Source organism: Pinus tabuliformis, chromosome 1_1 (genome assembly GCF_031772625.1).
Source record: "Pinus tabuliformis cultivar Carrire ecotype Pingquan chromosome 1_1, CPIR1, whole genome shotgun sequence".
NCBI classification, from domain to species: domain Eukaryota; kingdom Viridiplantae; phylum Streptophyta; class Pinopsida; order Pinales; family Pinaceae; genus Pinus; species Pinus tabuliformis.
Genome location: NC_142297.1, coordinates 402,774,143 through 402,791,641, shown reverse-complemented (window position 1 = coordinate 402,791,641; position 17,499 = coordinate 402,774,143). Strand labels below are relative to the sequence as shown.

Here is a 17,499-nt window from a genome sequence, read left to right as displayed (position 1 = left end):
TCAAGTGGGAGAATGTTAGAAACTGCTATTAGAAACAGCAAAAGGCTCATTGCTTTTTAACGTTAAAGCAGTTTCTAATCTTAATGTGACCCGATCTAATCTTAAAGCATTTAGATTTTATCCTAAAGCAGTTTCTAATCTAAAGCATTAGATCTTAAGCGTTGAATTGGTATATGATGGACGTACCAGATTAAGAGTAAAATATATATAAAGGATTAGGTCCTCTCTCTCCCACACACAAGAGTTGCATTCTTCTCCATCAAGAAGCACATGAAGGAAGTGAGGGCAAGAGGAGAGAAACCGAATTCTGAAGAAGAGGAACAGTATCAAAGTAGATGGAAGCCATTACATCTTCCGCTGTTAATCAAGGTATGTCATCTATCATCTATCATATTAAGTTCTGGTTGTGAAATATTCAGTATTGATGATCTTTGGGCTGTTAATAGAAATTTTACACAAAACCCTTGGATTTGATCCAGTAATATATTCTGGCACTTGAAAATAAATAAAACCCTCTCGAATTCATTGGAGAGACGAGACCCTCTGGGGCCGTATTATAATAGAAAATAAATATACTCGCTTTAATTCAACGAATATCTATTTACCTGCGATTCTTCATGCCACAATGACTGCAATATCGTCCGCACTAAACTCCTCGAACACTTCTAAAACTCTTAACTTTGTCAATGGAAACGAAGAACGCAGGCGAGAGTAGGTGCGGTTGTCCGTGCGAAGCCATATGAGATTCGGTGACTGCAGTGCATTCATAAAAATTTCCAAGAAACCATCTGGCCACAAGCTACAGTTAATATCAAGAAGTTGCAAGTTCCTAATTTTGCAACCTGAAAATGATGGAACTTCGTCTCTTTGGCTAATTCCCCGCACTTCGGTTACTACCTGTTCATTATTGAAAAGCAATTACATACAAAAACGCTGTACCCAGGTTATATATTCGGTTACTACCTGTTCATTATTGAAAAGCAATTACATACAAAAACGCTGTACCCAGGTTATATTGGATAATATATATTGCAGAGAGAATGATTGATTACTTACAGATGATTGCTGCAACAAATCTTCGAAGTCCTCTGTCCGCCAAATCCGACGCGGCAATCCTGAATAGTTAGCAAGATGTCTTCCCATATCTCTCAAGTGATCGTGCATTCTAATCCCATCTTCATTCCCACTGATACGGTCACTGATAGCTTCCAGCTCCACAAGATTCTTATTTAGTAGACTTCGAAACCCCAGCGAGCCTTTCAACCCACATCCCTCCCAAAACATTATTGCCATACTCCTTCTTGTTCCTATAAAAAAGCATGCAATGTCTAAGAATATCACTTTTTCGTCCATCTGAAGTTTATCGTAACTTACTCGAAGACTCTCTTGTATGTCATCTGGAAGTATTTGTTGAAGTCTTTCCAAATGGTCTTCCCAAAAAGACTTGTCATCATTTCCATAAATAAGAGCTCCGAACACTTTTAACGACGACAAAGGTAGTCTATTGCAGGCCTTTAAATACTTATTCACTAGATCTTCAAATCCTGGGGGTGGATGGCGTTGGAGGAAGGCATGCAAGCAGAAGAGTTCTTGGGAATGCTGTGGATTAAGGCCGTTTAACTTATAAATCGATGACTCTTCGACTCTTGACCTTGTGAGAACATCTCTGTCTCGAGATGTAATCAATATTAAACTGTTGGATTGAAGAACATCTCGAATTGGCCTGAGAAGTGCATCTAACTGATTAACATGATCTACATCATCTAAAATTACCAATGCTTGCAAAGATGAGAGACGGGTTTTAAGCAGCTCTATTCCTTCACTAACACATTCTATTCTTTCATTTCTTTGAGTCAATCCCTCAAGAAGTTTCTTCTGCAATGATTCTAAAGAGGCTTTGCGTGCATTCTCCCTCACATCAGATAAGAAGCAAGATCTACTGTATTCACACTTCTTCCTATTGAAAATTTCTTTAAGTAAAGTTGTCTTCCCAATACCACCCATGCCTACGATCCCGATGACTCGGGGTCTGTCACTCTGCTGCCGCTGCACCAACAAGACTTTATTTTCAAAATCTTCAATCTTTTCATCAAAACCGGTGGGATGTTCTGCAACATCCAAGCGGTGGGTTCCTCTCAGCTTTTGCGACACAGAATCAACGACTGCATCGACTAGCTCTCCCTCATCCCTAGTTATTCACAAGGAAATATAAAAACTAATAGTTAGAAAACAAATAAAATCTTACATATTGAATTGATAGAGGGAAGTTCGACTTCTCACCCGTTAAACGTCTCCAGCTCTAGCCCAGCTATTCCTGCAACAGTAGAGAGAGCAGTCCTCCAATTTTCAATGGTGGCAGAGTCGTAACGTGGTTGAGAGTCATGAATTCTCCTCTTTTCGAGGTTGCTTATGGCTTCAGCATACACTCCTTCGCCTTGTGTCCGTCTAAGCTCGCAGGGATGGATATTGTAAAATACAGGTATAATAGGCTTTCCCGACTCCACCATCAGCTGGAGCTCGTCGAGACACCATTTAGATTGTGCATATCGGGGCGAGAAGATAGCCACATGGACATAAGCGGTTTTAATAGCGTCTTGTATCTGACAAGTTAAAGAATCACCCACTTGCATTTCCTCCTTGTCCCAAAAGACTCGGAATCCATGCAAAACCAGGCGACGGTAAAGGTAGCTGGCGAGGGTATTTTTTGTATCCGGACCACGATGGTTGAGGAAGACCTCGTAACAAGAATTGGTGGGGAGATTGACAGCAGTGGAGGTGGAGGCCATTTCCAACTGGAATGTATAGATAGAAACGGGCACTAATGGGTCGAAGGGATGCAAGTTGACAGGAATTATGTTAGTTTAGGAGTTTCAGAAGCGCAGAGAAACTTTGTAAAGATTGGAATGAAAAATATTGTAGTGCAGATATATATACATACACGCGGTCAACGGTTCAGCCCTATTTAGGTGCATTCTGCAACTCGTATGAAAAAGACAACTCATTCACCGGATAAAAGCGGAAGCAATCCATTGAGATAAATTTCATAATTTTCTTTAATTCCATATGGAGATGTACAAGTGTCAAGCATTGAACTGATAAAACGTTCCTGGGTGATACCCATTTTCAGTACGGGGGATCGAGAGTGTAAGTGTGCAAATAAAGTTTAAGATGCTCTCCGTGTAAGTAGCGTATATCCGACAAAATGTCCAACTCAAAAGCAGCGATAAAGTTTGGGTTCAAATATCGCGTCAACCTCAATCGTTTCTTCCGAGTAACTAAGTGTCTTTTAAAGAAAAATAAATAAATATGTTGACCACACTTGTCAAGTCTAACAATATAATCCGTGTTTACACGAATATTTTGTATGTGGTATATCTTGTAAATTAAATTTTTAATTGGGCCTTGCCTGTGAAGAATTAGGTAATCAAAGTAAAAAAATTTAATGTAATGTAATGATACCTACGTTTTGTATTTAATTAATTTTAAATTTAAACTATTTTCGTAATTCAAGTTGTCATTATATTATATTAATGGATAAATATAATTAAATTTAAATTTAGAGTCATCCCCATCCATGAACCTAATTAAATTTAAATTTGTAGAAACTTACAAATTAAAAAATGAATCTTATTAAATTTATGTTTAAAAATATTTAGCCATTAAAACTATTCACTTAATTAAAATAAATTAAACATCAATATAAATTATTTAATATTTATTTATATTTTAAAATTTATATAAATAGCAAAAATGGATATTTACTTTATATAAAACAATTACAAAAATTTAAATAAAATTATAAAAATTAATTATTAATAATATTTTAAATTTCGATGTTGTAAAAGACATTGACATACAAACAAAATTATTAAGATCGCACTCCACTATCGCTACAAAATGTTTTTGGCAGATATGCTATTGAATGTTGTTATAAATATAATTATGGTTTCGAGATAAAACTAAAATCATGAATATTTGAATTTCAAAGAATTTTTAATATATATAGTTAAAACCAAGAGTATGTTTTACTTTTTATTTTTAAAAAGTAAATCATAAATTTTTTAAATATATATAATTGAAATAAAAAAAATATGGTTATTTTTTATTTTTGATTGTGATTTTGCTCTTTTTCAAATAATTTTTGAATTAAAACTATTTAAATGAAATTAAAAAGTTTATAGTCATATTTTATTAATTATTTAAATAAATAATTTTATATATATAAAAGTGTTATTATAAGATAGAGAAATTTTTTTGATCTCACAATCAATTAGTTGAACAAATATCTCAACCATACATTAATTTAGGAAGTTAGTTAGTTGAAGAATATCTCTTACACCAACTAGATCTAACCAACTCCTAAATAATAGGGATTGTCGCCTTTTGTGATCAAATGTCAAACATAAGACAAGTAGGAGTTATATACACCAACTCTCCCACTTAACCACTACTTTTTGTCTTAATTTCAATCAAGTGATTCTTCACAAATATGTACTCCTCTACAACACATGATCCACTATGAACTGAAGCACATCCTTATTAGGAAATTCTATCTGTGGTTCAACCTAACATTGACATACATATAAAGAAACAACCATTCACCGAAATGCATGGGTAACCAATCGCTACAACTGTTGATATACTAGGATGTTATTCACATACATGGTTCATTCAACCATCCTTGAATCACATATATTCATACCTGTACCTATACTCCCCTACATCACCATGATCATCATCTTGGGTTTTCTCTTCTTACCATGCTCTAGGTTTTTTTGGCTTACCTTCAACCATGCCCCTAATGCTCCTACAACAAAATCCCAAGGAATAAAAGACTTCACAAGAATCCCCCTCCCTATGCTCCTTATCTCTTGCAAACTTGTGTTTCTTCATCACATTCCTCGCACGGTTTCTACTTACCACAAACAACAGACGAATGGTTTTGGATGACCACAAACCATTGCACCAACACATCAAGTGGCTTCTAGTTGACCATAAAATTTCCTCTATCATGTGGTTTCTATCTTACCATAAACCTGCACTAAAAATTGGTTTTTAGATTGCCATATTACCACGAACATTACAAGGTGACAAATTTTAGGGGTATACATGCCTCATCAGGCTTACATCATCATTGAATTAGGTACATACAGTTCTCATACTCCATCCATGGAGGTACCATGTATAGACCTTAAGGTTCTCTATGACCAATACATCAACCCAAACATGATGTACTATACACTTGCTTACAACACAATGTGTGATTCACATTATAATATGAACTTGAGCCTATTCCAAAACACTCACAAATGTTTACCTTCATTGTCCATCATCATTTGGATTCCAATGCTATCATCTTCATCACTTCCGTATACACTATCATTAACTATTCTTTTCTGCTACTTTAGGGATCACATCTTCACTTGCACTTTCTTCACTATGGCATTTCTTCCTATAAATACGTAAGTGTTATCTCAAGATAAAGAAACTATCTTGATTGCACAGCAACTAGCTAAGTAAATATCTCAACCATACACCAATTCAGGAAGTCAATTAGTTAGAGAATATATTTCACAACAATTAAATCTAACCAATTCCAAAAATAAAATCGGGCTTCAACTAATTATTCACACTTAAAACAAATAAAAATTATGTATTTCAACAAAATAAACACATTTTGTCTGGAGAAAAATATAAACACATCTTATTTTATTTTTAAAATAAAGTTAATAACTAAAACAGTTTCTCTAGCGTATAAAACGCAATTTACTAACCACAATTATTTCATTGCACATTTTAGTAAACCTAAACTTGTATTTCAATTGGAGTCCATTATACTTGAAGAATAACCATTTAGAGAAAACATAACTAACGAAAAACAAGCAAGGGCTTAAAATTACAGTAATGCTATAACACAATCTTCAAATTCACCACACTAATCCATACCCTTCACGATATCAAAGGTTTTCGTTAGCTCACATTATGATATAAAAAAATATATCATTATCTTCCTCATCTAACACTATTCATATTTAAGGAAATATATCCATTTGTATAAGTTTCTAGCACTTTTACAAGATGCATCTATATATTGTTTATGACTTCATTCCATTTGGATTGACATTTCCTATATATGAAAATAACTTTGATTTCCAAATACAATTTTTACACATTAATATATTTGATTGTAAACTAAATGAGTATAAGTACAGATGCATTTGAATGGGAAAACGCACATAATGGCATTCCAACCCTAATAGTCAAAATAAACTTGAATATAAATATTTGTATGATATTCGGATGATATAAGTTCTAATTTCAATTTATCCTTCTTTTTCTTAATAATTTATTTATTTATTTTTATCAAAAAAATAATTTTTATAATACACAATTTGTGTACCAAACTACAAATGTTTGTATTAGTCAAAATGCATTCATAAGATTTTGAACAAGATAGCCATAACTAAAAATGCAATTCCATTGGCAATGGTTGCAATGTGCTAATACTCATTAATGCATTATCTAAGGTGTCTACTATGTCACATAACTTGTAAAACGAAATAGTATTCTTTGTGTTTTCTTTTCCCTATGTCACATAACTTGTAAAATGAAATAGTATTCTTGGTGTTTTCTTTTCCCTTCTTATTTGTATTTTTGTTATTTGCAGTCATGCTGAGGTTTGAGATTGAATTAGCCTTAATTTTCAAGGATACTATACTATTGTAATTATTTTATTCTGTATTTTTCTTTTATTTGAGATATTGGCAACAAACACAAACCCTTTGTTATAGACATTTTTGGGCACTGCAACCCCAAGCATAAAATGTCCATAAACCAAGGGCTCCTAAGTCCCTAAAACTGTTGTTCTAACCCCTAAAGGAACAAGGTCAACTGATTACAGCTTCTCCCAGAAGTTCTCCATGAAAAACTGCTCAGAACTGGTTAAAACAGGATCATTTCAGCTGCTCCATAGGCAAAGTGCGTTGCATCTCACCTAAGTACACTCTGTGGGTGTGTTGCATTTCTAAAAGCCCTTCTATGGGGTGCAATGGGCGAGAAGTGACAAATGGCAGTGTCATTCCGTGAGGTGGAGAGGCATGGAATCTTCCAGAAACTTCTCCTGTGACACTTGCCTCTCTGAATTCGACCAAGGATGAGTAAGAGATCACCAATATCCAAGTGGAAGCAAGAACTATCAGAGGGAAGACACTAATCAAATCACAAGCTGACTCATCTCCCTTACAGATATCTATATATGGATCCCTCATCCCAGAGATCCAGAGGCTGGAATTTTGCATCTTGTAAGGAATTGTTGTTGGTTTCTTGAGGCGACATCATAGTCTTGGGTGATCGAAGCTTTGTATGAGGTGAAGAAGGGCTTACTTGCTGAGAGGATGATGCTGGGTCAGAATAACTGGTTGTAACTCCCTTGGCTCTTTCTTGATTATCAATAAAAGTTATTCAAGTTTTCCTCCATACTCTTGTGTTATTTATGTTTTATGCATTTGTATGGTCAATTTACATCTGATCCTAGATTGTTTATGATTATAGATCCATGTTCTTGTATAATGTTTTGCTACTTTGATTCTACAGGTACTCTGTGAAGCTGGGCGTACAAGGAAGCAAGTAGCGAAAGACTATCAGAAGAGAGAGGAATCGAACTAGGAGATAAGCACAAGATAGAGGTTGGTCTCCTTTGTTCTTCTCTCATCTATATTTCATAAAGGAAAAACGAAAGTAGCTTTACTTTGTTTGTTTCTAAGGTAGCTACCACACCTTAGTGGGATAAGCAGTTCTGTGTAGACACTTTTCCCTGTAACAAAATGGCGACTCCACTTGGGACGAATTAGGTTGTTTGTTTATCTTCCTTGTTGTTTATTTTATAAACTTACAGACGGAGCCTGAAGTCGATCCAGGTAGCTTTCGAACTGCATTTGCTATGCAAATGCAAAGTAGATAAATGCCGCGTCAGTCAATCTCCGAGTTTTGTTTATGAATTAAACAACTGATTTACAAACTCTCTGATTGCCCCTTGTGGTAGCTCTAGTAACCCCCTTAGATCTACGCCTGATTCTTGCTTTACTGATTACCATTTGCTCAACCAAAACCTATGAACTGAACTGCAAACTGTGACCCGGAACCCAAGCAAAGTCTCGTCTCTGGCCCAGCGCAGGTTCTGTTCTGTGAATCTGAAATTCAGCGCACTTCCCGAGTGTAGTAGGTGCACTGCATTTCAAGTTCATTGTGTTACAGGTGCACTGATCAAACTAGGCATTGTTCAGTTTTGGTTTCTGTGATTCATTCTTTTCAGTTCTATTCATGAATTTGGTTGCCTGTAATCAGTATATCTCTGTTTGAAACCCCTTTTCCTTGCTGTTATTCCGCCTCCAATGTGCAAAGAACTGTAAATGTTTTTGTGTATTTGTTGAGTCATTTTCAGTTCTCCTTTGCAAAAAAGTAACGTAGTTGTACTATTGTTTCTCGATTTGAAAGTGTCGTAAGTGTCGTTTTCAGTCGTAGAAGAGATCCTGATTACTCTTGATAGTCGATTACCCTGTTACTATTGTATTTGGTCTGAATTCATAGTTTTTTTAGTGTCGAAAACAAGTATTCATTTCCGAATCATAAAGTGTTGTGATTGTCTTCATTTTTTATTTTGAAAAGAAACTTGTTAGTTGTCGCTTGAAAAATAATTCAGATTTGCGCATTAGCTTTCTTTATATCATTCACATACTAAGAAAGCCGAAAACAAATACATGCATGTGAATTTGCATTTAGACTGTTTGATTGGTTTGATTTAGGACAGTGCATATAGTGTGCTCTTTGCTCTTTGTGAAAGAATACTGTGTCTCTTTCCTTAGTAGCTAGGATTTTTCATTGCACAAAGAAGATAAAAGACTGTTTATCATCTTAGATTGCATTTTAGGAATTGTACATCTACATCACGCGGTGAACCTGAAAGGTAAATTTCTTAAGCAAGATAAACTATAAAATAAATTTAATGAATCTAACGACGCTTTGGAACCTAACGCACAACATCTAGAAGTCTAGGCTAGAGACGTATTCCAGCGTCGTAAAGCCTGGTAACTGTTGTTCTCACTGATGGTTGGGTGATTCCTCCACTTTGGGACGATAAGTGCCAGTACGGACTTATGCTCCCACGTACCGTCGAGTATATTTTGGGAGACCACAATAGGCTTAATCCTTTATCCATAGGAAGCCATGTCTGCTGCCCTATCGATCGCAATGCACTGAACACAGCATTCGGGAAGATTGACTGCCGTACCGTAAAAAGTATTCTGCAGTTTTGCGATTGGTTTGGTAATCCCTCTACCTAGATTTCTAGAGCAGTCCCTTTCGTTCCTTTTCAGACTCCTTAACGGAAAAGGTCCATCTGAGCACTTGTCACTTCAGGCTCATTAAAAATCGAAGGCGACTAGAGTCATCTTTTGTTTTTTCTCGACTCTTTAAAATTGAAAAAACAAGTTGTGTCAAAGCGTCTAAAATTTATTTTAAACGGAATAATCGTCACCTTTCCTACGTTGGTCTTAGGTTGAAGAAAATGGAGTCCACCAACCAAGGAGTTCCCCTTGGAGGAAATCCTAGTCCCTTCTCCTCTTGGGGAGATGTTGGTGCACCCCACATGGCCACATTGTCGCTTCCAGGATTGACAATCGGCTTGCCTGTATGGCTATTCTCAACCTCTGTCGTTCAGAACACCACAATTCCTGAACAATCGAATCAGCAACTAGACGAATCCAGAGTTACCCCCCAACTCTCTACTTCCTCCAATTCTTCCTCTCCTTCCTCTTCACTTGATGGGGCTGGTAAAGCCAAAAATCAAGTATCTGAGAAGAAGAAGGAAAAGAAGAAGAAAGAGAAGAAGAAGAAGGAGCCAAAAGTGAAAAGGGGCAACCAAGCATCGACTAGCGAAAATCCACACACTGCACTGACCAGGCCTAAATCGCCATGTGTCATTTGCAAAGGAGACCACTATCATAGAGATTGTCCTTGAATCCCTCGGATCTTAAGGGACTGGTGTCCTCGTTTGCACAACCCGGTGTCGTCAACCTCTGATGGTCATGTTGAAAACACACTGTCGACTAGTGAAAGTGAAGCCCCTGGACAAAATGGAAAATACAGATTTCCTTGTAAACTGTGCGAAGGCGATCATGTTGTCCATCGTTGTCCCTTCTTAGACGAGACTAAAAGAGTTTTGGATGATCGTCCGGTTTCACCGTTACGACTTCCTCCTGGATATAAAAAACTCTTGCCGAGTCCGTCACTAGTTGAGAATCCGGCTGACCCGCCCAGGTGGTCGGCCGAAGTTTCTATCATCGAAGAAAAACCATCTGAATCCACACCAGATGAAAGTCAAAAGGTCGAGGCGGCAGTTGACCCGATCTTGCCTTAAGAGGTTCCACCTTCAGATGATACAGTCACCGAAGAGAACAAGGATGACACTATCCAAATTCTTTTCGTAAGCACAGACTCCGATTAACATGGGGGCAATTTACCCATTCCTTTACCGCAGGAAGGAAGTTCGTCAGAGTCGTACCCGGCCGTCTATTCGGTCCCACCTCCGAGCAACCTAGTTGTTTCCTTCGACTGGAATCAACTAGGCAAACCTCGTTTACCAGCTAGTGTACCATTCTGAATCATTGCTCAAATATATAGAATGGTTATGGCCGATACCATCATAGATGAAGGGGCTTCTGTGAGTATCCTTTCCTCGACTGCTTGGAAAGCGCTTGGTTCACCATCGCTTTTGCCTGAGATGAGAAATCTAACAGGCTTTGACAAAGGAACCAGTCGACCATTAGGGATCCTTCCCAATGTGCCCATAACATTGAGAAGGAAAACCGTTCAAATGAACGTAATGGTAGTCCAAGGACCCCTGGATTATAATCTACTCCTTGGACGAGACTATATTTATTGCATGGAGGCTATTGTCTCCTCACTCTTTAGAGTAATGTGTTTTCCGCACGAAGGAAGAGTGGTCAAGCTCGTAGACCAGCTTTCATTTCCCGGTTCACACATAGCAAATAGTCATATACCAACCCTGAATGGTCTTTTCACGCAAGGAATGTCTCATCAATCCCCAGTCCATCCGCCCGATGAGCGCGAGTGATTCGGGGGCGTGACTGAAACCCAGGGGGCATGCACCCTGGTCTACTTCGGCAAGAAGAATTCGGGTATAGGGTAGGTTTCCGCGAGAGATATATGATTGGACTGTACTCCCGTCCGTGATTGGAAGAGGGGGTTAGACTGGAATAATATTTCCTCGTCAAAGTTATGTGAGTGGATTGTCTCACCTTTGTCTATTTCGGTAGACATCGCCGAAGAAGTGTTTTGTTTGCGGTGTGAACAGAACAATCTTTGGTAACCTGAAAGAGGTAGACCTTTCCTGATAAAACAAATGTTTTGTCGGTAGAATGAAAGGTGACCTTGAAGCTTTATTTTATACCTGGGGGCATGCAAACCTTTTGGCGTGCAAGCGAAGAGCGACTATTTATTTTTTAAATTTGTAGATCCTCTAACCCTTTAAACTCGTAGGATTGGTCGTTTCCTAACTTGCATAAAGAAAGGATGTGGGGCAAAACTCAAAAAATTGTCGTTTTCATATATGAGACATTCTTATTATACGACTGGATTAATCGAGCAGTTTTAGTACATAGTTCAAGCTCGTTAAAAAATAAACATAAGTCATGAGCAAATGTTTGCCCCACTATTTAAGCTCAATCAAAAAAAATGAACCGATTTTCGGTAAATAACCATCGTGAATGTAGTACTTCAGCCTTTAAAGCCTTGGTCGTGTTCTTACCATCACCTCCACTCTGTATTGGCCGATCATTCACCTCCATTTGATTGTTTACCCCTTTTGAGGAACAACTGCGAAGAGTGATCCTATTAGCCATCCTTGTAACACTGCCGTGATTGGAAAATTCCAAACCTTACCTGGAATCAGCTGCTACCCAATTTTATCACTCGTTCCTCAAAAGACGAGTCTCCTTTAAGCTCTTTTCAACTAACTCGTAAAATATGAAAATATTGCCGAGCCATTGGCCTCTCCAGCTCGTTAAAGGGACCGGAAGTGCTATCCCTCCTTTAGATTTTAATCTTTTGGACCTGAGGGATTATTACACAAAAGGATCGAAAATTCATCCCTTCTGTATTATTTTATAGTTTTTCGGACTTAAGGGATTAGATGACGAAAAAGGAATTTTGGAGTTTCCTTTACGTCCCTTTTCAGACTCTCTAAAATAGAAAAGGACCGAGTTATCTTTGTCGTTAAACTTGTTAAAACCTAATAGCGACAAACTTGTCCATAGCAGACAAGAACGAGTTTCACTATCGCTAGGCTCGTTAAAACATAGCGATGGGTTTGACCGAAGGGCAAATTATAGAACAAGCATATGTTATCCTCCTCAAGCTTGACAAAAATAAAGAGGTACTGGTCAGCAATGACTGGGGAAAAATTGGGAAGAAAACTTGAAAAAACTTTGTTGGTAGCAAGTCGCTCTTGAACGTGACACTTTCACTCCGCATCCAAGTCGGGTTGGGTTGTTTCATTCACCCGTCACATCACCATGGTCCCATCACACCATCCACATTTGGGGTTAATGCTACCAATCCATCATGTCAGTGTCGCCGATATGTTCAAGAGAAGTCATGCAGAGAGTTCACATATGTCTCACCCGCTGCAATACATTTACGCTCCATTCTTTCATGACCACCACCCTGAACCTTATATCACCAGATCGTTTTCACCTCCATTAAAATCATTTGCTCTGTTCCGTGTCATTGATGTGGGATTCATTAAGGCCCTACTATGATGGATCGCTTCTTGTCGACATCAGCTCATTATCCAAGAAGTCGATCTAGGAACACCCCGTTCAGTACTTTGGACCTTACATGCCTCAATGGCAAGTTTCTCACTTCCGACGACATGTTTACATCAATGACCTTCGACCGAAAGATTTTGCGTGGTGTTCGATGCCAAGTCCTTTATTCACACCACGTGAATTGTACTGCAGTACCCTGAGGGTCATTATCATTATCGGTGACTCCTCTCGCGTCTGTTAACAGCTTACATCATTGGCTGGTAATCACGCGATGTCTTTCCATGTTCGACTCCAGAACATCTCTCACATGGATAGACTTTTACTTCGAGTGAAGATCGAATGAGATTGAAGACCCCGGATCTAGTTTCATCCATCTGGGATGCGATATATATTCAGGGAAATAAAGACATCAAATGTACACCATTGCTGCACAGATAATTATCCAATCAAAGGGATGATGACTCTACCAGAATCATCAGTCTACACTCAGACGATTGTCTGTCCTATGTACATGAAAATGAATTTATAAAGCTGAGCATGGGAATGCCCGCGTCAGCTAGATCATGAAAAAAATTATGAAGATAATGTATTGTATTGTATCTTATTACAGGTCTCCTCCCATCTTGAAAGAACTTCGGATCCTCATAATAAAGCATTTCACCCGACATCAAAAAGATTAACGACCTCATGCTTTAGGGGGCAACTGTTATAGACATTTTTGGGCACTGCAACCCCAAGCATAAAATGTCCATAAACCAAGGGCTCCTAAGTCCCTAAAAGTGTTTTTCTAACCCCTAAAGGAACAAGGTCAACTGATTACAGCTTCTCCCAGAAGTTCTCCATGAAAAACTGCTCAGAACTGGTCAAAACAGGATCATTTCAGCTGCTCCATAGGGAAAGTGCGTTGCATCTCACCTAAGTACACTCTGTGGGTGCGTTGCATTTCAAAAAGCCCTTCTATGGGGTGCGATGGGCGAGAAGTGACAAATGGCAGTGTCATTCCGTGAGGTGGAGAGGCATGGAATCTTCCAGAAACTTCTCCTGTGACACTTGCCTCTCTGAATTCGACCAAGGATGAGTAAGATATCATCAATCTCCAAGTGGAAGCAAGAACTATCAGAGGGAAGACACTAATCAAATCACAAGCTGACTCATCTCCCTTACAGATATCTATATATGGATCCCTCATCCCAGAGATCTAGAGGCTGGAATTTTGCATCTTGTAAGGAATTACTGTTGGTTTCTTGAGGCGACATCATAGTGTTGGGTGATCTAAGCTTTGTATGAGGTGAAGAAGGGCTTACTTGCTGAGAGGATGATGCTGGGTCAGAACAACTGGTTGTAACTCCCTTGGCTTTTTCTTGATTATCAATACAAGTTATTCAAGTTTTCCTCCATACTCTTGTGTTATTTATGTTTTATGCATTTTTATGGTCAATTTACATATGATCCTAGATTGTTTATGATTATAGATCCATGTTCTTGTATAGTGTTTTTCTACTCTGATTTTACAGGTACTCTGTGAAGCTGGGCGTACAAGGAAGCAAGTAGCGAAAGACTATCAGAAGAGAGATGAATCGAACTAGGAGATAAGCGCAAGACAGAGGTTGGTCTCCTTTGTTCTTCTCTCATCTATATTTCATAAAGGAAAAACGAAAGTAGCTTTACTTTGTTTGTTTCTAAGGTAGCTATCACACCTCAGTGGGATAAGCAGTTTTGTGTAGACACTTTTCCCTGTAACACCCTTCCATGAGGATTTTCAAGTACTAAAACATTCATGGGTATGCAAATCTATACTTGAAAGAAGTACAAAAAAAATGCATTGTATTGAGAAAATTAAGAACATGAAAACAAGTGTGTAATTGCATCAATTAAAGTAAGGTTATAACATCCTCACCAAGGTTCAAGTCTCCAAGTGAGATGCTCATGTTCATGCTTGTTTTTATGTGCTCCTATACATGTAAAAACAAGTGGGGTTAAGGAAAGGTCCAAGGAAATTTTAGCATAATAAATACCCAAACATGCAGCTTCTTAGTCAAAGAGGGATTTCATAACATAGAAAGGTATTTCTATCTCATTGTTAAGTCTAAAATAGAACAATAGCTTGTCATGCATGTTCGTTGGGATTTTTTTAAGAGAAAAAAAAACTAACATTTAACCTCAATCAATCAAATTTCATTAACATAAGAGGGGAGATTTGATTTTATAATCATAGAAGTTATAATCACAAACATTTGTCTCACAGTCTTTATAATACAAATCATCACAACATGAAAGAAAATCTTTTCTAGAGTCATCATATAGATCTTACAATTTCTTAATATTTTAGTGGAGTCACTATGGTATCTTCATTCAAAATCCATGGTTTTAATAATGGATCTACCTAGGATCTCATCCTATTTTTGGTTCTCCAAAATTAACGTAATTTACTTGTGCTAGAAGCTCCAAATACATAATCTTGAAGGATGTATAATTTTCATTGAACAAGGCTTTGAAGAACCCAATTCATCTTCAATAATTTAGCTGGAATTGTAGCAAATTGCTTTCTAAGAATTTCCCTCGACTTCTAGTTTCTCAATAGTATTTGATCATTTAAAAAAATATCAAATTTCTTGGAAATGAATCTTTCCCTAGTGGAGTTGCCAAAAAATGTTGATCATTGGGACTAGTCAAATTCTTAAAGAAAACATTTGAGGGAAAATCTTACTCCCTCATTTTTATAGAGGTGGGACTCCTATTTTAAATAAAGAAAAAAAAGATAAAATGTAAACAGGAGATAAGAGAGAAAGGGTTGAGATTTATATTAAATGGGTATTAATAATGATATAACACAACATTCACATAAACATAAATAAAATTTGCATATTTATCAAACACCATTTTCTAGCATTACAGAAAGTAAAACATCACACAATTGGATAGATGAATAAAAATGGATTTCATTTGTAGAGAATTTATAATGCATTCATCCATTTAACTACATGGATGGAGCTCTCGTAGACCATATAAATAAAAAAAGAGACTTGGAAGAGAAATTAAACTACAATTAGGAATCAATCTTAATATCCAAAAGACTCCAAAGTGAAAGGTTGAATGATTACAAAATGAGAAGAAATAATGAAGTGAAGGAATGACCAAACAAGAAATTTTACTTGCAATGATGGAAAAAACCTCTCTCTCTATTTACTTGATGATCTTGAATTTGTTGTTGAATTCTTTTAAATAAAATGTAACCGCTCCAACTATTTATGAACCATTGAAATATGTTAGCCTTCAAAGTTTTTCTATATTGCAAATTTTATCTACCTTGTGATGAAGTCTTGTAAAGGTGCCACAACAATTTCCTACCTTACTTTGACATTTGAGAATTCTTCTTCAATTTCACCTAATTTGGCACTTCATTGATGTGTTACATTTTCCTAATCATCATCCTTGTTAACATAGTCAAATAACTACTTTTGAATACCTTCGTTTGGATTCACAATGGAAGCTACTCAATCTTATAGCGCAACTGAAAGAAAATTTAAATTTTGAAGACCATGTGGTAGATATCTAAAGTCATTACCGATGTGGATGAAGATGTTACTCTGTGACAATGGTGTAATTCTATTGGAATATAATGTTGTGAGTTATTAAACTTTTGTGCAATGCGAGGAGACCGGGGGGGGGGACTAACCAAATACTGGCCTAAGTAAACCATGAAGGAGTGTTGGGACGACTAGGAAACTGAGTTTCTAGAGTGAAAAATCAAGAAATATGCCAAACAAGGGACCTGTGATAGAAGAGTTAGTCAGTTTTGGGTAAGGACAAGATCTACGAAAGGAGTAGAGGTCTCCTAAGAAACGTTGTGGGAAAACAACAAATATTTCTAAGATCATCAAAACGTGGGTGTTGACATGAAGGGGGAGTGTGAAAAGCAACATGGATGGAGCACTATATAATGGAACCAGGTATTTATAAATTTCTGGCATAGTAAAGAGCCCTGCATTATAGCCTACTATTGATCGCAGACCTTAGAAGTCTACTACACAAAATCAAATGAAAAAAAATAGCGAGGATTTAGATCATTGGGAATATAGAGATGGTAGGGAAGTAGAGAGGGGTGCATAAAAGAGAGGAGAGGAATCCATGCCCTAGGAGTGGATTCTAATTCTATGTAGAGGGCCCTCGATGCCATAAGGAAGGAGTGATGGTGACAAGGGAGAAGTTAATGAAGCAAGTATTCTGACATTCTTTGAAGTAGAAAATGAGGAGGAAGAATGCCAAATCGATGATTTTATGCATCCCATTGTACACGTTTGGTACATCCCATGGGTGAAACCCATGACCCCATGCACTTTTTATAGAACAAAGGGAAACTTTCAGATGAGTACTAGATTTTCAAGTCACCAGATTCAATGCATACCAGATAGTTTGATAATGTTGTAACTAGTGGAATCAATGGCAGAAGGGAGGAAGAATAGGTTAAAGAAAAAGATCCAAGAAGGTCCATTACTAGGATAACCAAAGGGTGCACCCTTATCAAAGGAGGAACATAATTTGAGATCGAAAAGTCTTTCTTGACAAGTATTTTCTACCATTGGCACCACATTAAGGCTATCATTCTTTCATGAAACCTCGGTAAAGGATCCTGGGCAACATTGGTTCGTACGTG

At 37.3% G+C, this 17,499-nt stretch overlaps 1 protein-coding gene across 1 annotated transcript; it reads right to left on the bottom strand.

Annotated features, from left to right (window-relative positions):
* Window positions 1-615: 615 nt before the first annotated feature.
* Window positions 616-2,786, bottom strand: LOC149213378 (disease resistance protein Roq1-like). Its single transcript, XM_089389008.1, has 3 exons — window positions 2,281-2,786; window positions 1,057-2,188; window positions 616-897 (listed from the first exon to the last, which is right to left on the bottom strand). The coding sequence occupies exons 1-3, from the start codon at window positions 2,784-2,786 to the stop codon at window positions 616-618; spliced, it is 1,920 nt and encodes a 639-aa protein (XP_089245134.1).
* Between the last annotated feature and the right edge of the window lie 14,713 nt (window positions 2,787-17,499).

Bases quoted from the DNA above. Each gene is read 5' to 3' on its own strand.
- LOC149213378 (XM_089389008.1), bottom strand. From the start codon at position 2,786: ATGGCCTCCACCTCCACTGCTGTCAATCTCCCCACCAATTCTTGTTAC. The intron at 2,189-2,280 runs GTGAGAAGTCGA...GTGAATAACTAG, and splicing joins GAGCTGGAGACGTTTAACGG to GGATGAGGGAGAGCTAGTCG. The intron at 898-1,056 runs GTAAGTAATCAA...AATAATGAACAG, and splicing joins ATTTGTTGCAGCAATCATCT to GTAGTAACCGAAGTGCGGGG.